This window comes from Sceloporus occidentalis, unplaced genomic scaffold (genome assembly GCF_023333645.1).
Source record: "Sceloporus occidentalis isolate IW3139 unplaced genomic scaffold, rSceOcc1.0.p SCAF_36, whole genome shotgun sequence".
NCBI classification, from domain to species: Eukaryota; Metazoa; Chordata; class Lepidosauria; order Squamata; family Phrynosomatidae; genus Sceloporus; species Sceloporus occidentalis.
In genome coordinates, this window is record NW_028317016.1 from 4,891,276 (window position 1) to 4,913,923 (window position 22,648).

At 40.3% G+C, this 22,648-nt stretch overlaps 1 protein-coding gene across 2 annotated transcripts in view; it reads right to left on the reverse strand.

Annotated features, from left to right (window-relative positions):
* LOC149297867 (rap guanine nucleotide exchange factor 6-like) overlaps window positions 1–22,648 on the reverse strand; it is an 87,363-nt gene that overhangs the window by 56,666 nt on the left and 8,049 nt on the right. For both annotated transcript variants that reach the window (XM_089488000.1, XM_089487999.1), the window contains exons 3-4: window positions 22,390–22,446; window positions 20,121–20,204 (exon numbers count right to left, since the gene is read on the reverse strand). In XM_089488000.1, coding sequence (XP_089344126.1) covers window positions 20,121–20,204; window positions 22,390–22,446 — 141 coding nt within the window. The remainder of the gene's footprint in view (window positions 1–20,120; window positions 20,205–22,389; window positions 22,447–22,648) is intronic.

Sequence of the window (22,648 nt, forward strand, 5' to 3'; positions counted from 1 at the left end):
AGAGTGGTGCAAAGAGTTTTTAGGAGAGCTCATTCGAGTACTGTCCCCAGTAGTGATAGAGAGTGGGAAAGGGTTTGCAACCATAATTCTTTAGTAAAGTACTGACTACAAAATATTATAGTGTGGGAATTTGGGTTGAAGAGGATGTCAGAGTATGAAACATGAGGGGTTGATGTAAAGAAATGAAACATTGATATTTGCTTTGTGGAAGAGGGTTGTATTGTTTTCAGAACCCCGGGAACTGAATTGGATTAGAAATCCATTTGGATATCCAAATCAGCCCTGGTAGTATAAGGATGACCGAGGGATAATGCTATTATAGGAAGATATTAATGGAGGTTACTAGGCTTTAGTCAGGAAGGCAGCAAATGTACTGTTGTGCATGATTTGTAGTGGAATGATAAGTGTGATGCTTCACCGTGTCTTATTTTCTCTCTAGCAGATTGGTGTCTTTTTTAAGAGATCCTGGCTTTCTATTGAGGATAAGACACTTCAGGGAGCATGGAGTTCCACTTCCAGGGATTTTATTGGAATTGCTGTCTTGACTCGATCAAGATCAAGAGGAGTGTCACGAGGGAAAGATTCAGTTGGACAATCTTTTGTGAATAACATTTAGGGTTATTATAACTGTTATGTTTTTTTTTTTATATATGTTTGTATGTACAAGATATCTGTGAAATGAGTGCCATGGTGGGGGGATTCTTTTCTGGAGAGATACATTTCTGTATTATTGCTATATGATGTGAATCAAGAGGTGGAATGTTATGGACATGGATTGCATCGTCCATTATTAGTGATTCGCGTCACAGACGCAATATCTGTATCTCCCTTTGGATAAACCACTCCTCTAACTGTGGCATACATTACAATACCAATTAGTTCTATTGTTTAAGAAGTGCCTTACCTCTACCACCAGGTAGCACTAGAGAGTGAGTGATGTGTACATCTATTGTTTATCTAAGACCATAGATAATGGCTACCTACATGAAAAGCCATGTGGGCTATGCCAGGAACAATGGGATATCAGGAACTCCAGGAAGAAGGGGGAGGAGCAGAGGAGACTGGAAGGACAGGAAGGAAGCAGCATGGCAGAAGCTAAGGGAGCTGTAAAAGTTTGCCAGACAAAAGTATGAAATAGAAAGCTGCTCTTCCATCTTGGGCTAGTTAAGTGCCAAGAAGCTAGGACTAGTTACGTGCCTAGTATTGTAACTAAGAATTAGAAAACAACTACTGAAAGAATCCTTTAAAGTCTTCTATATGATCCTGGTATCTAGAGCCATTTTGGAAACTGAACACCAAAGGAGTCATTTGATATGCTGATACTCTCTGAAGTTAAGTACATATGTTATTACAATGTTATTAGGATATAATTGTTGACTGTCTGTAACTTTGTTATGGTAACCTTTTTCGATATATTGTTTTTACCGCTAGAGGTATTAATAAAGTATATCATTATACATCATAACATCTGTTGGTATTCGTCTTTACATAATTTAACTGTATTCCTGAATCAAATTTATTGTTGTATTGTTAGATGTGTTTTGTCTAAATTGTGTATTTAAATATTAGCATAATTTTGCATAAAACAGGCCACGACCACAACAATAACATAATATAATAAATTCTAATTCATAATCTATAATATAAGTAATTCTAATTCATAATCTATATTCTATCTATAATCCATAATATAAATAATTCTAATCTATTATTATATAACTTAATATTAATTAATAAATCATATACTGAATCTGATTTAACCTCACTTTAGCTTAGTGGGCTTGAGAGCCTCTGCCTAGAGTTAGACTTAGAATACTAAGGAATATAGCTTTAGGCTTAGCATAGTAGTAGGCTAGGCTCTTAGGCCCGTGTAAATTCAAATTAAAAATAAAATACTGCTAGTTAATATAAATAGTTAATCTTGAGTTAATAATTTAAATAACTTGAGCACTTTGGCAGATTGCACACAACAGTACAGTGCAGTTGTGCATAGTTTTACTTTTTCAGCAGTAGCACTTAAGAGAACTTCCTCTAATTTTTTTGTCTTTAATTTTTTTTCCCTTTTTTTTTATAGTTTTTTTTTAAACACTACACTACACACACAACACAAAATTTGAAATTGATCCTCCACCACCACCACCAGTTCTAAGATGCAGCCTTTGCGTCAGTCTAGTCGGCCAAGCTCTCGCTTATCATTTGGGGAAGCATTGCTTGAAGGATCATCAAGTAAAGGAAAGGCACCAAAAGCAGACAGTAGTAGGGCTGCTAGGCCCACAAGCTCTATGTTTTTTTACGGAAAGCCCAAAGCACCAGAAGCACGTTCAAAGTTAAAGGGTAGCACAACTAGTACTTCTACTAGCCCAGTGAGTAAAAAGAAGTGCCTTTTCCCCCATCCACAAGCAGCATGCAAGGTACCAAGCAGAGCCAAATTAGCAGCAAGACTCAGAGGGGTTTTCCCAAACCAAAGCGATCTCATTCCTTTGTAGGGAAAACCACCACTACCGCCTCTACCACCACTAGTGCTGCGCCTACTGTTCCCACTGGTACCGCCACGCCATGTCCTCCTAGTACCTTTAGCAAGCCACCAAGTCCTTACAATATTTTTGTAAAGACAGTTAGAGAGAGAGCTACACATAGTGGAACTCCACCTAGCGAGGTAGCAGAGGAGCCCGAGACTGAGAGGCCAAGTGCAGAGTCTGTACTTCCTGCTCGCACTACTGCTAGTCACGATATAAGTCTTAGCTCCAGCCTAGCAGGAATTCCATTCGATCTGGCTAATGAAGAACTAGACTATGAGCCAGAGGAAGTAGAGGAGATGAGTGGTCAGGAATCAGATTCCCCAGGGAGCAGTGTACAAATGACTAGTGCACAATTTTCCCCTGAGCCTCCACCTTCTCCGCTACGATCATCACCACCACCAGCAGCAAAACCTACCAAATCTGGTAGCGTTAAAACAATTAGCAGTCCCACTATGGCCAGTACTGGTAGTACCACCAGTGCCACCACCACTAGTTCTGCCGATGTTCATCCACCCCGAGCAGCAGAAGCAGCACCCAAGGCACACTCCAAGGCTATGCACGCCCCATTTTGGGAGCACTTTGAAAATGTTGAAGGGCGCTATGGAAAGTGCAAACATTGTGGGAAGCTAATAAGCAGAGGGAAAGTGTCTGGCCATTTTACCAGTGCTAGCATGAAGCATCACCTCAGCACTCAACACAACGCTGTGCTATTGGGGAAAGATGCAGAAGTAAAACGTAGTGCAAGCAGCATAGCTGGTGGCCGCGGTACTACAACAACAACTAGTACCATCTCCAGAGAGAGTGGAAAAACCCCAACAGCTGCTTCTGAGCCAATAGCAGCAGCAGCTAGTGCTGGCAGCCAGAGACCAAGGAACAATTTGGGGCATTCCACTCCAAGAGAACAATGCCCAAACAGCAGGCCAATAAAGTAACGCGACTTATTGGTCAGTTCATTGCTGTTGGAGGGGCATCCTTCTCCATGATTGAAGGGGAGCCTTTCAAACAATTGATGGCGGCTGTGGCTCCACAATATACAGTTCTGTCACGTTCCACTTTCAGTAGGAACATTGTCCCCTCATTGTATCGGTCCTGTGTTGCAGCAGTGAAAGAGGAGCTTTCCAAGGCTGCTGGTCAGTCTGTTCATTTCACAACAGATTTGTGGAGTGCACCTAGTGGGCAGCATGCCTTTCTTTCTTTGACAGCACACTGGTGGCAGCCCGGTGTGTCTAAGGAACCTGCTGCAGCAGGCTACCGATCATTCCTTTTCCATGCAAAAGTGATGGATGAAAAGCACACTTCCCAAAATATTCTGCATGCGATGAGGAAAATGTTTAGCCTTTGGGTGGGAGCAGAGGCGGGCACCAATGTTGAAGTTGGTTTTGTGGTAACTGATGGAGGTGCCAATATGGGGAAAGCGCTGCGAGATGGTCATATTGTTGGTGTGCGCTGTGCAGCCCACATCATCCATCTTGTAGTGAAGGCAGCAATGTCAGAAGGAACTAATGTAGCAGCAGTAGTTCTGTCCCGCTGCAGAAAGATCGCTGGGCACTTTCACCATAGTGTTAAGGCTAGCCAACTTTTGAGGGAAGAGCAAGAGGTCAGGTCTTCCCATACACTGCCTAAGACAGGATGTCAGTACGCGGTGGAACTCCACTTTAGAGATGCTGGAGAGGATTTTGGAGCAGCAGAGGGCAATCCATAATCTTGCCTCAGAGCATAATATTGGGATTACATCTCCATTGAATAGGGAGGATTGGACAGTGATCGCCCAGCTAGTGGCAGTCCTTAAACCATTCAGGGATGCCACTGAAAATTTAAGCTCAAACACTGCCAGTCTGGCCCAGGTAATCCCAGTGTTCTCCCATCTAGGCAGCAAGATAGATGTGTCCCTTGAAAACCGTAAGGCTGTTCAAGGTGGCACTCTACATCCTGACATAGCAGCCATAGTTAGCAAGCTGAAGGATCTGCTAAAAGTACACCTTCGCAAACGCATGGAAGAGAGTCCCGAAATGACGCTAGCGTGCCTTTGCGATCCAAGAATTAAGGGAAAGCTAGCAATGAAATTCAATGTTCTCAGTAGCTACCGGGAGCAATTGGTTAACAAGGTGCGTGACTGGCAGCGTAAAATGGGAATGCTGTCCGAGGAGGGAGAGGTGCAGGAGGAGGAAGAGATGATGTGGTCTGCTACTCCTAGCAGCAGCATCAGCAGCAGTGCCACAAGCATCACAACAACACAGCTGAGTGGAGCAGCTGCGTTTTGGGAAGAGGGAGTATAGTTGGACCATCTGACAGAGCTAGCAGCAGAAAGGAGAGTAGTGCTGCTGAAATGGTCAAACTTTACCTCTGTGAAGTTCCTTCTGCACCTAATGTTGATCCTCTTAGCTACTGGGATGAAAAGAGTGTGTGGCCTGCACTCTCATGGGTTGCGCAGTAGCTTCTATCATGTCCGCCAACCACTGTTCAAAGTGAGCGCGTGTTTTCTATGACTGGAAACATACTGCATCCACAGCGCTCACGCATGGTACCTCATCTGATGGAGCAGATTGCCTTTCTTAAATTCAATCTGCCCAAGTTGGGTTAAATAATTTTATTTCTCTAATGTTCAAGGTAGTTTCTCCCCCTGGTTGCACGTGTTTGCGGTGTGGCAACGCCTGCTACCTCCGCCGGAGTAGCCAGCTTACGCTAGGGCCTAGTGTCTGAGCTCTGGAAGTCCGCTGCCAAACGTCTAGGACTGACAGTGTTTGGATGCTTTGCCCTGGGGTGAAAAAGGTGAGCGGGTCGCCAATTGCCCACTCATTCGCCTTTCCCAATGCTGCTAGTGGTGGTGGTGCCAGCGTCTCTTCTCTGCCAGTTCGCTTCCTGGCTAGTGTCATGCCCAAAATGTCCCTAATGGTAAGGGTAGTTTCTCCCCCCTGGCTGTGTCTGTTTGCGGTGTGGCAACGCCTGCTACCTCCGCCGGAGTAGCCAGCTTACGCTAGTGCCTTGTGTCTGAGCTCTGGAAGTCCGCTGCCAAACGTCTAGGACTGACAGTGTTTGGATGCTTTGCCCTGGGGTGAAACAGGTGAGTGGGTCGCCAATTGCCCACTCATTCGCCTTTTCCATTTCCATTTCTGATACACAACCTACCAAACATAACACATATAACACAGTGACATAACACAACACACACACATACAATTCACAAATCACAAGGACCTTTCCTCCTGTTATTTGCCCTGGCTTCATTTTTTCTACACTCACTAGCATTAACGCTATAACTCACACTTCACCCTATAACATTTTTCCATCCACATACCTGCCAACAGACCCAACTTTATCAGAGACAGTCCTGCTTTTTTCCTGTCCCATCAAATTTAGCTAAACTAGGTATGCTAGTGCACATACGTATAGCTGGGTAGGGTAGCACTACAACTAGGGCTGCAACATCTAATCGATAATGAAAATCGTTGCCAACGAATTTCATTATCGATTAGTTGAATCGATTTTTATCGATTATAAAATGAGGGTTTTTTCAGAGCAAACGCTCTGAAAAATACCCCTCATTATATAAACCGTTTCAGTGACTCACAGCAGCAGCTCCTACTTACCAGTCCCTCCCTGTAATCACTGTGACAACTGGCCCCGCCCCTTCCTTCTCCCAGAAGGCCAGAACCACATGGCTGTGACACTCATCTAACTGTAAGTATAAAATTAATATTTGGGCTGCTGAAAGTTAGGGGAGGTGGGGTTTAATTTAGGGGCAGTTATGGTTAATGGGGTGTTTAGGGTTAATTTAGGGGCAGCTATGGTTAATGGGGTGTTTAGGGTTAATTTAGGGGCAGTTATGGTTAATGGGGTGTTTAGGGTTAATATAGGAGCAGCTGTGGTTAATGGGGTGTTTGGGGTTAATTTGAGGCAGTTGTGGTTAATGGGGTGTTTAGGGTTAATTTAGGGGCTGTTGTGGTTGATGGGGGTCTTTAGGGTTAATTTAGGGGATGCTGTGGTTAATGGGGTGTTTAGGGTTAATTTAGGGTAGTTGTGTTTGATGGGGTATTTAGAGTTAATTTAGGGGTAGTTATGGTTAATGGGGTGTTTAGTGTTAATTTAATGATGAGGACTGAGGGTTAATTTAATAAAGTTAACTTAAGGTGCAGTTAGTCTGCCCCCCCTTTATCTCTAAGGGGAATCTAAATCCTGGGGGCAGTGAAGATTAACCCAGTACTTATTTATAAAAGTATGGTGTCAGTGTGATGCGAACAGGTCTGTGACTCTGAGGGGACTATGAGATATCTGGGGGTATAAGGCATATCTGGGGAGGATGGAGTGACATATCTGGGGGTATAAGGCATATACGATATATAAGGCATATGTGGGGAGGGCAGCGTGGCATGTCTGGGAGGCAGTGTGGCATGTCTGGGGAGGATGGAGTGGTGTATCAGGGGGTATAAGGCGTATCAGGCACAGTGGCATATGTGGGGGTAGAGTGGAGTGGAATATGTGAGAGGCAGCGTGGAGTGGAATATGTGGGAGGCAGCGTGGCACATGTGGGAGGCAGCGTGGAGTGGCACATGTGGGAGGCAGCGTGGAGTGGCACATGTGGGAGGCAGCGTGGAGTGGCACATGTGGGAGGCAGCGTGGAGTGGCACATGTGGGAGGCAGCGTGGAGTGGCACATGTGGGAGGCAGCGTGGAGTGGCACATGTGGGAGGCAGCGTGGAGTGGCACATGTGGGAGGCAGCGTGGAGTGGCACATGTGGGAGGCAGCGTGGAGTGGCACATGTGGGAGGCAGCGTGGAGTGGCACATGTGGGAGGCAGCGTGGAGTGGCACATGTGGGAGGCAGCGTGGAGTGGCACATGTGGGAGGCAGCGTGGAGTGGCACATGTGAGAGGCAGCGTGGAGTGGCACATGTGGGAGGCAGCGTGGAGTGGCACATGTGGGAGGCAGCGTGGAGTGGCACATGTGGGAGGCAGCGTGGAGTGGCACATGTGGGAGGCAGCGTGGCATATGTGGGAGGCAGCGTGGAGTGGTATATGTGGGAGGCAGCGTGGAGTGGCATGTCTGGGAGGCAGCGTGGAGTGGCATGTCTGGGAGGCAGCGTGGCATGTCTGGGAGGCAGCGTGGCAAGCCTGGGCTCAAATGTGCATGTGGGAGGCAGCGTGGCATATGTGGGAGGCAGGGTGGAGTGGAATATGTGGGAGGCAGGGTGGAGTGGAATATGTGGGAGGCAGCGTGGAGTGGTATATGTGGGAGGCAGCGTGGAGTGGTATATGTGGGAGGCAGCGTGGAGTGGTATATGTGGGAGGCAGCGTGGAGTGGTATATGTGGGAGGCAGCGTGGAGTGGCATATGTGGGAGGCAGCGTGGAGTGGCATATGTGGGAGGCAGCGTGGAGTGGCATATGTGGGAGGCAGCGTGGAGTGGCATATGTGGGAGGCAGCGTGGAGTGGCATATGTGGGAGGCAGCGTGGAGTGGCATATGTGGGAGGCAGCGTGGAGTGGCATATGTGGGAGGCAGCGTGGAGTGGCATATGTGGGAGGCAGCGTGGAGTGGCATATGTGGGAGGCAGCGTGGAGTGGCATATGTGGGAGGCAGCGTGGAGTGGCATATGTGGGAGGCAGCGTGGAGTGGCATATGTGGGAGGCAGCGTGGAGTGGCATGTCTGGGAGGCAGCGTGGAGTGGCATATGTGGGAGGCAGCGTCGCATATGTGGGAGGCAGCGTGGCAAGCCTGTGCTCAAATGTGCATAAATTGGGGGGGCTGGTTGGGAAATAAAGACAAGAAATGCATTTTGTCAGGTTTTTTTTTTATTCTGCGTTTGTATTTAACATCATTTGTTTATTAAATTATTTTAAATAAATGAAAAATGTACATTCATTTTTTTATCCGATTAATCGAAAAAATAATCGGCCACCTAATCGATTATGAAAATAATCGTTAGTTGCAGCCCTAACTACAACATTAAATAAATATAATAAAGTAAATAATAAATATAACTTTTAAATAAAATTAAATAAACCCCTTTTTTTTTTAACACCCATTAAAATTATTTAGACATAATACATCTTTAACCAAAACAGTGCACTGCTAATAATCTTAAACATAAACGTACATTAACCCTAAGCCATTTTTTAGTTCTTGTCCAACATTTTTCCATTCGCATACCTGCCAACACACCCTGCGTTTTTCCAGTCCTGTCCAGTAAAAGTTGGGTTGTTGCAAAGTATGCCATTATAAATAGGTAGCAAATGTTAGGCATGTATTACAAGTGGTACAAAATCGATTTAAAAATATAAAATAATCCCTATTCTTTTATTAAACATCTATGGATGTGTGACTGTGTATGATAAAAAGGAGGCCAAGTTCCTTGGAGCATTTGTCTAGGTCTCAGACAAGACAACTGCTCGGAGGAACTTGGCCCTCAGCTTCGGGCAATGTGTATCGTGTACACCTCGGTACGTGTGTGCAACTCTATTGGTCGTTTCGACAGGGGGCTCGCCTGCCATCAACAAAGGAAGTGCATTCTGCAGTTCTGCAATTCATTTGTTGATGCCAGACCAGCCCCCTTCCGGTGACCAATAGAGTAGCACACACGTACCTTCACAGCGCGAACGCATCTGCTGCTGCTCCGATGTGTTCTTAACCCCGTATTAACCCCTGCTACGCAGCCGGGAGAAAACGAAGATGAAACGAGCACGAAGAATGTCCACGAATATTCGCCCGAAAAGAAGACAGGAACGGGGGGCGAATATTCCCGGAATCCGAAGATTTTTTTTTCTCCGAAGACGGGCACGAAGATGAACACGAAGAGCCCCCTGGTTGGTGCCCAAGTCTAGTTATTTTGATCTGCCCTCCATGCCAACTCATTTTATATGCTTCATTTAATCCCTTAACGACCTTTGCCGGTTCAGGACCGTCATGGAAAAACGGTCACTTAATGACCTTTGACGGTCCTGAACCGTCAAAAAATTACCGTATTTTTCGCTCTATAAGACGCACCTGCTGATAAGACGCACCTAGATTTTAGAGGAGAAAAAAAAGGAAAAAATATTTTGAGCTAAAAAATGGGCTAAAATATTTATTACAATAACTGAATAAGCTATGAACACAGTAAGACACACACAGTAAGACACACACAGACACAGTAAGACACACACACAGTAAGACACACACACACACAGTAAGACACACACACAAACACAGTAAGACACACACAGTAAGACCTCCCTCCCTAACCCCCCTTCTCAGTATCTCCCCTCTAACTCCCTAACCCCCCCTTCTCAGGATCTCCCCTCTAACTCCCTAACCCCCCCCTTCTCAGGATCTCCCCCCCCGCCCCGGTCACTTACCTTAAACTCCTGTGTTGGAAGCGTGAGGCGTTTGTCTCGGGTGCCGGCGCTTCACTGCTGAGCACCAGCGTCTGACGTCATATGCCGGCGCCCAGCGTAAAGCGCCGGCACCCGAGACAAACGCTTCCAACACAGGAGTTGAAGCGCTGAGGCAGGCGGCAGTGGCGGCGGCCGCCGCCAGCAAAGGATTCCTGTATATCTGTCAGGCAGGGGGGCCCGAGAGCTGCCGAGCGGTTGTCTTCAGCAACCGCTCGGCACCCCTTGGGCCCCCCTGACTGGCAGAAATCCAGGACTCCTCTGCTGGCGGCCGCCGCCGCCGCCGCCTGCCTCAGTTGCGACCCCGGATTTATCGGCGTATAACACGCAGGTAGGGTTTAAGCTCCGGATTTTAGTTAAAAAAGTGCGTGTTATACGCCGATAAATACGGTATATCGTTGCCCCCTCCCTGCCTGCATCTTCGCTCCATAAGACGCGGCTGATTTTTCATCCTACTTTGGGAGGAAAAAAACTGCGTCTTATGGAGCGAAAAATACGGTAAATAAGCTTAGAAAGTGATCAACGATGTCGAGGCATTCAGCAAGGCCGAGATCGGCATCGGGGGCCATGTCTGGCCCCTCCTCGGGGCGTCAACAGCCACCATACATTGTATGGCGGCGGCCGCCCGTTTTAAAAGCGTTTAGGAGGCGATCAACGATCGCCTCCTAAACTTAAATGGTGTCGCTGGAATGCCTCGATCAGGAGGCATCCAGCGACACCAAACACTTACCTCTGGATGGGCTGTGACCGCTCTCCGGAGCTGCCGGTGATCTTCGCCATCAGCAAGATGGCGGCGACCCGGGGAAAAAAAAACAATAAAGACTCTGGCTCCACTTGCAGGTTGAATACAGGTACTGCATTCAACCATGCAAGTCAATGGAGCCCAGCTTTCTAATCACAATGTGATTAGTAAAATATTCAACAAAAAAAAAAAAGTGCCAACATTTAAAAATAATTATGCAGTGATGTCACTAGATGAACCATACAGTACCAGCAAAATGTGTAAAAGAAATATAAAAAAAAAGTATTAAAAAAAATGAAATAAAATAAAAAAATAAAGTTTATTATTTTGAGCAAGTGCTTAAAATAAAAGCACTTCAAATACCCAAGGGGTGTCTAATATAAAAAAAAAAAAAAAAAAAAAAAAAAAAAAAATGACTGATGGGGTAAATTGGAGTGGCCGAGCTCAAAGATAGGGCATAGGTACAGACTGACCAAAATGGAGAAAAAAAGCGCACTTCCCAAATGTGGCATTTTAAATCTCAAACAACCCGACAAACCCATGCATGTCGGGTATCACTGCACTCAGGAGATGTTCCTGAACACACATTGGGGTGTTGTTTGACAGTGACATATACCAGAACCTGTATATCTATAACTAAAGTACAATTTGTGTGAAAGAAAAAAAAAAAAAAAAATTACTATTACAAAGTTTGACAAAGTGTAGTTGTATAATTGGTGCATGGAAAGGGTTAAAATAACAGCATTTGGAATACCCTGGGGTGTCTAGTTTTCAAAAATATATGGTTTGATGGGGTTAAATTGAGTTAACCGGCTTCAAAGATATTCCAAAGAGGAGATGGAGGCAGAATGACCAAATGACCACCTGAATTACGCATGCCCCAAAAGCAGCCTTTTACCAGCCAAACAATCTGACAAACCCATGCATGTGGGGTATCGCTGTACTCAGGAGATGTTCCTGAACACACATTGGGGTGTTGTTTGACAGTGATATATACCAGAACCTGTATATCTATAACTAAAGTACAATTTGTGTGAAAAAAAAATAAAAATTACTATTACAAAGTTTGACAAAGTGTGGTTGAAACAGCATTTGAAATACCCTGGGGTGTCTAGTTTTCAAAAATATATGGTTTGAATGGGTTAAATTGAGTTAACCGGCTCCAAAGATATTCCAAAGAGGAGATGGAGGCAGACTGACCAGAATTGTTAAAAAAGGTTTGGAAATCATAAAACGCTGCTTGTACTTATTGCCCAATAACTTACAAAAAACAGCAAAAAAACATAAAAACATTGGGTATTTCTAAACACAGGACAAGTAGTAGAATCTATTTAGCTAGTTTTTTTACTTGCTTTTTTAAGTGAGTAAAAGATTTTTCAAATAAAAGTCATAAAATTAGGTTTTTTTCAATTTTTCACCATGTTTTTTTTATTTATAGTAAATAAGTAAATATAGTAAATAAGATGATACGATCAAAATAGGTAAATGGTATCTGAAGAAAGCCCATTTTGTCCTGAAAAAAAACAATATATAACTTATGTGGGTACACTAAATGGGGGTAAATTACAGCTGAACACAAGCACCACAAGTGTTAAAACAGCCTCGGTCCCACAGGGTACAAAAAGAAAATACGAGCCCGGTCCTTAAGGGGTTAATGTCAATTTCATTTGAATTTATATATAATACAGCAACATGTATTATTGTTGGATGAACAGCAGTTAACAGGGAATAGGAAAAGGGTTGAGAGCTTGATGGACGCAAGTCTTTTCTCAACCTAAACTACTATAACTATAGCATACATATGTTTGTTTTCTGGCTTACCAGAAAGTATTTGTTATGCTTTGGAATTAGTTAATATATGTATTGAGTAATATGTGTATAATATATATATATATATATATATATATATATATATATATATATACACACACACACACATACATACACACATACATACATACATATACATAATGTGTATATTATACTGCAAGAGAGCTGACCTAGGATTTGGTTGGTAAGCAAAAATCTATTTATTTTAAAGAGCAATTGTGTAAAAAAATAAATAAATGGGCTCTCTTGGCCTGGGCCCTCCGGGTGATAGCACATTAACCAGCTAGGAACCCACAGGTGCCTGCAGGGTTCAATCCCAGGAAACCTAGAACCTACACCGGCTACCTACCCACTCTCCTAAAACAAAAGTGTTTACTGCGCATTGGCAAGTCCTAGGGGTGCAATGACAAATCAGATTGTGATATAATCTAGGCAGAGCTAATTCTGTTGGTTGGGCAGAGCAGGTGGAAAGATTATTGCTTTATATGCCGTAAATCTACATGTATTAAGCCAAATAAACTTAATAAAATGCTCTTGAGGAACACTTAATAAAAATAAAATTAGTCTTCACAGCAAGAGAAAAGAGAAGGCTAGATGGTTCGACTGGTTTTGATCTGCCATCAAATTATGTTTCTATGCTATACGTATAATACAGTTGCTCTTTGTATCGTTACGGATTATTATAAATTATATTTTAGTAATTAACACCATTGTGCATTTGTGTGATAAACCATATTTACATTACTTCGTTTGAAATCAGAATACATTACTAGTTCTTAAGAAAATGCACTTAATGTTTAACAAAGTTGTATGTAATTAGTGTAAAATCCCGAGACAAGGAGAAATTAAGGTCCATCAGCAAATAAACTGGTAGAAACTGATGCTTGTAATTTTACACCACAATTCATTTTTGAAACAAATTATATTCATTTTACTTGCTTTTTTTCTTTATTTAAAGACCTCTACTCCTTAGGTACATAGTTGCCCAGATCATGTGCCTGTGCAAAAACCTACATCATGTATATCACTCTTAAAAAAAGCAACCACAGTGGCTCATATGCCTATTTTTGAGAAATAAAAAGTCTGGTATATTTCCCCCATTTGTCCACAATGGTTCACTCTGTAAACAAAAACAAAAGCGATCGGGTGACACTCCAGATTCATTTTTCCGACTAAGTTAAGTTCTTCTTTCACGGTGAGGCTTTATGCAGATTTCTTAGAATACTGGAATGCAGTTATCACCCCGAGTGAGAATATCTATACATGGTTTGGAGTTTTAAATATAAACAGTATCCCTGTATTTTTTTGTCCCTTGCAGTTTTAACACTTTTGCGGTGCTCGTGTTTAGATGTAATTTTCTCCTCTCCCATTTAGTGAACCCACACAAGTTATATATTGGGGGGGTTTTCAGGACAAGAAGGGCTCTCTTCAGGTACTATTTTTGATCATACCATTTAATTTCCTATAAAAAATAATGAAAAAACCTGCTAAATAGATTCTACTATTTCTCCTGAGTTTAGAAACACCCCATCAAACCATATATTTTGGAAGACTAGACACCCCAAGGTATTTGGGTACCTTCTACCATCAGCCTTTGTCAAACTTTGTGGTAGTAATTCCATTGTAAGATTTAAAAAATGCAGAAAATGCATTTTTAATTGGGAGTAAATATACAAACATTTTGGCAGTCACACACTTAGAGGGAGCTCCAAAACCAGTCTATTGCTGAGATGACAGGAACTAAAGAAATAAAAACACACAAAAAGCTATTGATCTGAAACTTCTCCACTGCATGCGTGGTCCCAGTGGTCTTGTGGTTTTGCTGGGAAAGGCAGTCAAGGTATCAATTATCTATAACCTTGAAATTCATTGTTTGTATACTTTAAAAACAAGGAGTAATGTGTAAATACATCATCCTATGTAGAAAAGCTTTATAGGGTGTATTTATAATATATACCTGTGTGTCTGCATAATATATATATATATACATATATATATATATATATACATATATATATATATATACACATATATATATATATATATATATACATACATATATACACACACACACACACACACAAACAATATAAATATAGTCATGTGAATAAAAGTACACCCTCTTTTGAATGCTATGGTTTTAGATATCAGAACATATCATCTGTTCCTTAGCAGGTCTAAAAATTAGGTAAATACAACCTCATGTTTTCACCAAACATGGAGCTGTGCATTATGGCCAAACATCTCCACTTGGATCTCCTCCGTCCAAAGGATATTGCTCCACAAGTCTTGTGGTTTGTTCAGATGCAACTTTGCAAACCTAAGCCGTGCTGCCATGTTCTTTTTAGAGAGAAGAGGTTTTCTCCTGGCAACCCTTCCAAACAATCCATACTTGTTCATTCTCTTTCTAATTGTAGGGTCATGAACTTGAACATGTTAACTGAGGCCTGTAGAGTCTGAGTTTTGCAATTTCTCTGAGAACTGCACATTGTTTGACCTTGGGGTGAATTTGATGGGACATCCACTCCTGGGAAAATTGGCAACCGTCTTGAATGTTTTCCACATAATCTCTCTCACTGTAGAATTGATGGACTTCATTGCTGATGTCTTTCCTCCTTGGGATTTTGTTAACACTCATCTGAATTATCTAGACCAGCAAACAGCTAAAACTTTGGTTTTGATACTGGTGGTCCCACTTGCTGGCCATCAATTAATCAAGGGCATTTGATTAGCACCTGTCTGCTACTTAACATCCTAATTTATATGGAACCCATTTTGGCTTTATTTTGTTGAATAAATCATGGCACAATGTAATATGTCATGTGTTCATTTGAGCTTGTATTTACCCAAGTTTTAAACCTGCTAAGGAACAGATGAGTGTTTTGCCCTGACATGTAAAACCATTGAATTCAAAGACGACGTGACTGTATATTTCCACACTGTCTACAAATAATTATTTTCAGGCAGAACCAGCACTCTACTGCTATACTAGCCAGAAGATGTTGATTTTTGGGGGTCCGTTCAACCTTTCTCAGTTAAGAGCAGAGAACATTAACGGCTTTTTTCAGATGAAGGGATTATCTCTGTAATAGACTCTGCATACAGCGTCAGGCCCCGAAGGCTTTAGTAAATTTTACTATTAAAAATAAAGATGATTCTGGCTCTGCATGCGAATAGGTTTTCCATAGTATGGAGCAGACAAGTTTCCCAAAGGAAGCTCTTCAGGCCACAGTTGTAGCTATACCCAAAGGAAAATCTCTCATGCCAAAAAGCCATTTTTCTTATTTAATATGGATGGGAAAAATTTTCTTTAAAAAAAGGCACATATAACAAACATCCAACACACAAGCAAGTAAATTAACTTACATTGTACCTAATACAAGACTTAACATAAATGACAAAGCTCTATGAAAGATGGTCCTATTGAAACCTTAAATCTTTAAGGAGGGGGCAATAGTGTCACATGGCTAAGTAAGGATGGTTGAACTCTATCCAGGCTCAGCTAATAAGAAAGATTTCTTAAGATCTAAGTAAAACTTTGGTTCCAACTAGAACAAATCTTATTATAAAAGACTAGATTGTTTCGAAAGAAATATCTCTCTGAAGTAGCCTGAGTATTAATTTGATTAAAGATTTCATCTCGTGTTGGAGTATTCTGAGTTTTCCAGCGACGAGCTATACAAATTTTACAAGCCAATAGTATATTAATAAAAAAAATATTGTTACATTTAGATGTATGTGGTAAGTCCAAATGAAACATAAAAGTTTGGGGTAACAAACAGGTTCTAATACCTGTATTTGTTAAAAATATAGAACAGGCTATTTCTTTAATAACGTCAAGATTTTGGCACTCCCACCATATATGAAGATGAGTTCCCACTGCTTGATTACACCTCCAACACAGACTATTAACTACGTTAAACATCTTACTAAGACTATATGGGACCAAATACCAGCGATGTAGTAATTTGAAATATTGCTCATGTAAATTTAAGCAGTGAACTGCTTGTCTAGTATGGTTCCAAGCCTTGTACCAATTTTGATACTGAAACTCAATCTTAAGGTCTTTTTCCCATAGTAAAATCGTCTTAGATTTCCCTTGAGGTAAGAGATTGACCAGTTGTTTTGCTACCTTCGAGATCTTATTTGATAGCGGGGGTTCTAGGAAGAGGTCATCCAATTTGTCACCTTCCCTTATTGGAGTTGTAGATAAAAATTGTTTTCTACGTAAGTATGAGAAAAGGTCTTTATTTAATAAGTTATATCTGATTTGAAGATCTACAAATGGGGTCACTGTTTGTCTTTCTATAATATCTGCGATGTCTTGTATGCTCTTTTGTTTCCAGCTCTGAATATGTAGGTCTCTAATATTTAAATTCAAAATTCCTATAGGGGATAATTCAGATATGGCAGTTGATAAGCCATAATTTTCCCGAGCTTTGAGTACTACTTTTAATATATCTTTCATTAAGAGACTTGATATTCCTAGTTTCTTAATCATTTTCTTATGAAGCCATATTAAATTAAATGGTTCGACATTGTTATTTATACTTTTCTCAATGCTATACCAACCTAGATTATGTTTATTTATTTGTCTCCATGCCATCGCGTGGGAAATATGAGAAACTTCGTGAAGTCTATATAGATCTGGATAGCCTATCCCCTCCTGAGAGATACCCCTCCTCAAGATATTTTTTGAGATCCTAGGTCTCTTTGTTGACCATTCAAATATTGAGAATAGTTTATCAAAATCTTTCAATATTTTCTTAGGAACTACATATGGTATCATTCTAAAGAAATATAAGATTTTTGGTAGTAAATATGCCTTAAGTATGTTTATTGGACCTAACCAGGATAACTCTACCTTTTTCCATCTAGAGGTTAAAAGTTTCATTTCTTCTAATAGGGAACTAAAACTTAAAAAGATTATTTCTGATAAATTTTTTGTAATTTTAATGCCCAAATATTCAATTATATGCTGGATTTTAATTGCATTGGGTCCCTCTATTAGAAATCTTTGTTGTTTTTCATTCAAATTTAATGTTATTACTTGTGTTTTTGAGAAATTTATTTTATAGTTAGAAAAGGATGAATATTCCCTTATTACTTCCAAGATGGAAAAATATGAGTATTCTTGAGAGGATAGTGTTAGAAGTACGTCATCTGCATATAATGTAATTTTATGTTCCTGAGAACCTATTTTTATCCCTAAGATCTCATTTGAGTTTCTTATGGATATTGCTAAAGGCTCCATAACCATTGCATATATCAATGGAGCTAATGGGCAACCTTGACGCGAACCATTCTGGATTTTAAAAGTTTCTGATTCAAATGCTGTTCCCTTAATTCTGGCAGTAGGGGAGGAATATAGTGCCATAATAGATCTTATAAATTTTCCATTTAATCCAAATGCATGGAGAGTTGCTTCCATGAATTTCCAATTAACTCTATCAAAAGCCTTTTCAGCATCTAATGCTAAAAAGGCTGAAGGAGTTTTCTTTCTATGAATCTCTTCTAAGATATTGAAAAGTCTACGAGTATTATCGTCTCCTGATCTTCCGGATTATCGAAGCTTCCAGCATTTCGGACGGAAATCTACCCAATTCTCCTATTTCATTAAAAAGTCGTTCAAGAATTGGATTTATTTCCGTATTCAAGGTTCTAAAAAGTAACGCTGAAAACCCATGCGGGCCTGGTGCGAAATTATTTATCACTTCCTCTATTTCTACGGTGGCGAAAGGTTGGTTCAACACATTCGATTGTTCTCTTGTTATTTGCGGAAGATCTAGTTTATCTAAATAAGAATACGTCTGTTCTTCTGTCTTATTCAAACTGTCCAAGTTATAAAGCGATTCATAATAGTTTTTAAAGGCGTCTCCTATTTGAACCGGAGATAAGCAAGTTTTATTCTTAAAGTTTGTTTGTTTAATCCTGTAATTTTGATTTTGTATTTTAAGTTTATTTGTTAAGTCCCGAGAAATTCTATTGTTGCTGCAGTACCATGGTTGTTTCAGACGAGACAATTTTATCTGCATTAAGTTGTAATTTAATTAATATGTCCGCTTTAATTAATTTTATTGCTTCATATTTATCTTGATTGGGGTTGATCTTATTATCCCTTTCTGCTTTTGTTAGGGCAATATATAGGTCTGCAAGATTTTCCCCTCTAGACTTTTTAATCCAAGAAGCTTTTTTGATTAAGTGACCTCTTAAAAAACATTTCAAAGCGCACCATAAGGTGCTTATTGAGGTCTCTCCGGTGTCATTATCTTCTAAAAATTGTTTAGTTAGATTACAAAGTTCTTTTTTATTCTCATCTGATTTTATTATTTGCTCATCTAGGCGCCATCTGAAATATTTTTTATAATTTGGGTTGTCTAAAATTTGAATAAAGACTGGTGCATGGTCAGACCAAGTAATGTTGCCAATCGAAGAAGAGGAGCATCTCTCTAATGTTAGCCCAGACATAAAAATAGCGTCTATACGTGAATATGATTTGTGGGGAGCTGAATAAAAAGTATAATCTTTTTCTTGAGGGTGCATAGTCCGCCAAACATCATACAAGTTATGTTTGGATAGTGAAGCTATAAACCTATCAATTTTTTTCCTTAATTTGTTGTCATATGCTTCCGTTTTCTTTACTGATATTCTGTCTAAATTGAAATCTTGAATGTAGTTTAAGTCCCCCCCTATAATTACTAAACCTTTTCCGATTTTTTCTAAGGTTTCCATTGAGTCATTAATAAACTTGGCTGTTGATTCAGAGGGAGCATAAAGGGACATAAATGTATAAAGAATATCATTAATTTTACATATTAAAATTAGTCGTCTCCCCTCATTGTCAGATTCATGTATAATGTATTCAAATTTATTTTTCTGAGATAATATAATAGCAACTCCTCTTTTCTTTTCCTTAAACATAGAAGATGTATAGATATAGGGATATTTACGGTACTTCCACATTAGAGATTGTTGCTGTTGCCAATGAGACTCTTGAATAAACGCAATATCTATATTTTCTTTTAACATGAGATCATAGAGGTAGGACCTTTTATGTGGTGAGTTCAACCCTTGTACGTTGATTGTTATGGGATCGGGTTATGGATGGGAAAATCTATTTCTAAAAGAGAGAGTGGAGACCACCGGCTTGAAACTATTGGCCTTGTGCAGGTAAAGTGGAAAATTGTTTTTTTTTCTTTGAATTATCTTGTTAATGTTTTGTGTTAGCTGACATTTTGGAATTTGTTGTTTTTGTTCAGACTTTTGAAGGGAGAAGCTTAGTCAACACACATATATCAAAGCAAAAAAAAAATCATTTCTGATTATTAGGTTCTGAAATTGATCAGCATTTGTGGTTTTCTTATCCTTGGTTCTTACAGTCTGCTTTACAAGTCACAAAATGTCTATTGAGGGAAAGATGGATCCTACCAAATCCAAAACCAAAAGCTATTTATGTACCTTTATATATGTATTTAAATTTGTATATAAAAATACAAAAATAATGTAAATGCAACAACTCAATTGAAATTAAATGATCAGTTTACTCATTGTAAATGCCTTTAAATCATTTCGATCTTGGAATTTAGTAAGAAATACCAGCAACCACAAATAAAAAACTGAATTACAGTGTGATTAACAAAAAAGAGCTACAATATTTTAGTACATACCTGCATGGAGGTAAAAACATAGAATCCTTCACCAAAACCGAACCAGACAGAAGAATATACCAACATCTAGCCAGGCTTTCAGAACTATAAATAAAAAGATTTAAAAAAAAAACAAAAAACAAAAAAAAACGCATGTTATTCAAACACAAAATTGAATATTTGTGACAGAAAACTAGACAGCCAAAAACATAGTGTAACACAGAGGTAACACAAAATTAAAGGGGAAGTCCTGTGGAAAAAATATTCTCCTTACACATAAAACAGTGTTCACCTTAGCAGTGACAAAAATCATGTTCTCTTAGATTTTTTTCCAATAAAGTTCCTTTATCTGTAGACCTGGAGGCTGCTGCTGTTATCAGTCAGGGCGATTTTTACTATTCAAACATCACACTTAGCTGCGACTTTATTGCAGTACTATTGACGTCAGTTCCATCAGATACTTTCATTTAAGGTGTCCAGTTATGTGAGCCATTCTGTTTACCGTAGGCAGTATATTAAGGAGTCAGTGTGGTTGGAAGATTGGGCTAAGATAACAGAGCTTGAATACATACAACTGCCTGCAAACATTATGCAAAAACTAAAGCTAGTAAAACAAAAAAAAAAAAAAACCCAGAAAAGTCTACATACTTGAAGCTAGTGTTTATAAGAAAGTTACAAAACTCTTCTAACATCTGTGTTATCTCCCTCTAAATCAGAGTTGAAAGTGCCATTCAACTTTTTTTACCCTTAAGAAATGATTAAGCAAAACCTTACTTGTATGAAAATTAAGATTTAACCAATTGTTATCTTACGTATTTAAGATCAATAGATGTTCACACATACCGGCCAATAACCTGCGTGCCCACAACATGGAAAGTCCTATCAGGCATCATAGCTACAGGAACATATGGGCCAGTACACAAGCACAGCTCAGAAGGGCATTGGGAACATCAGAGGCTTTGTCTATAAGCACCAGTTGCTTATAGACAGAGCAGTGGTCCAAGACTCAAAGTCTAGACAGACCAACCTGAGCACAGCCTGGATTGACTACAGGAAAGCTTACGATACGGGAATTTTTAATATATATATATATATATATATATATATATATGTGTATATATACACACACACACACACACACATATATATGTATTTACATACAACCACATATATAAATTATTCACCTTGCTGCAGATTACATCCTGCTACCTCCCCAACACTATGGGTACTGGCAGAAGAAAAGATCTGATATGGACACTTCCTGGAGCCCGCATTACCGAAAAGAGGGATCAGGTAGTAGAAAGCGATCCGAAGTAAGGTATATAATGCATCTTTTTACTTAATTTTTCATGGACGTAAGGTTTGCTTCATTGTTAAGAGTGAATAAGTTTAATGCGATTAACAATTTACTGCCCTAAAGGGACAGTTGTGGTTCCAACTCTCTCACTTCGCTGTTTATTATCAAGGGCCAAATCTGTCAAATCTCCACTGTGAAGGGCTGAGCTTGCCCTACATAATACATAATTCAATGTGTAAGTAGACTTTGAAGGAATTTCACTACGGCCGCATTAACGCCCCTTAGAGTGGCGGACCCGGTCACAGTTGCGGCGGGCTTAAGGGGCAGGTGCTGCTTGCTCCGGCAACAAGGTAAGTAGGGTGAGGGAGGGGGGTGCAGTGAGAAGGGGCAGAGGGGGGTTAGATAGTGAGAAATGGGGAGAGGGGATAGATAGTGACAGGGGGTACATAGTGAAAAGGGGGAACATAGTGAGAAGGGGCAGATAAGATGGGGAGAGGGGGTAGTGTGAATGAATGAATGAATGAATGAATGGTGTGGATGAATTGTGTGAATGCGTATGACAATTAAAGAATTCATGTGTGGATGAATTGCTTGAATGATTTGTGAGACTGCATTAATGAATGTGTTAATGATTTGTGTGAATGAGTAAATGCAAAGATGGTACATGAAGGGTGGGCTTTAACAATAAATAAATATGGACTGCTCGGGCTTAAATGCCCGGGCCTATTTTTTGTCCCAGTCCGGGCCTGCCCCAAGCAATGAGGTATTTAAAATGTTAATGCATGAATGGAGGTTACAGAGAAGGCAAAGGTAAGTATGGTGGTATAAAGTTAGCCAAAGTAAGCTGGGGAGGAGGGGGAAGGAACAATCTCAGCATACACACACACTGTATATAAAAGTAAATTAAATCTAAATAGAGGCTAAGAAAATATATAACTTATAAAATAATGATTGAAAGAGAATAATAAATACATTACAGGTATGTGAACCTACCAGAAGAGAACTTGATTTCCGCTATATCTTTCATAACGCGCTGTTGCAGACATCAACCTAGAGTGAACATTAACAACATTATTGAATGACATTATTATTCGCCAGATCAGGGTTAGCAGACTAGTGACATGCAACAGCAATATCCAGTCTTGCCACCAGGGGAGTGAGACACAGACAAAAGACAAGCAGCAGCCACTTGAAAAGTAAAACTATACAATATAACTCATTTTAAAGAAAGACATTTTAAGCTAATTTTTTT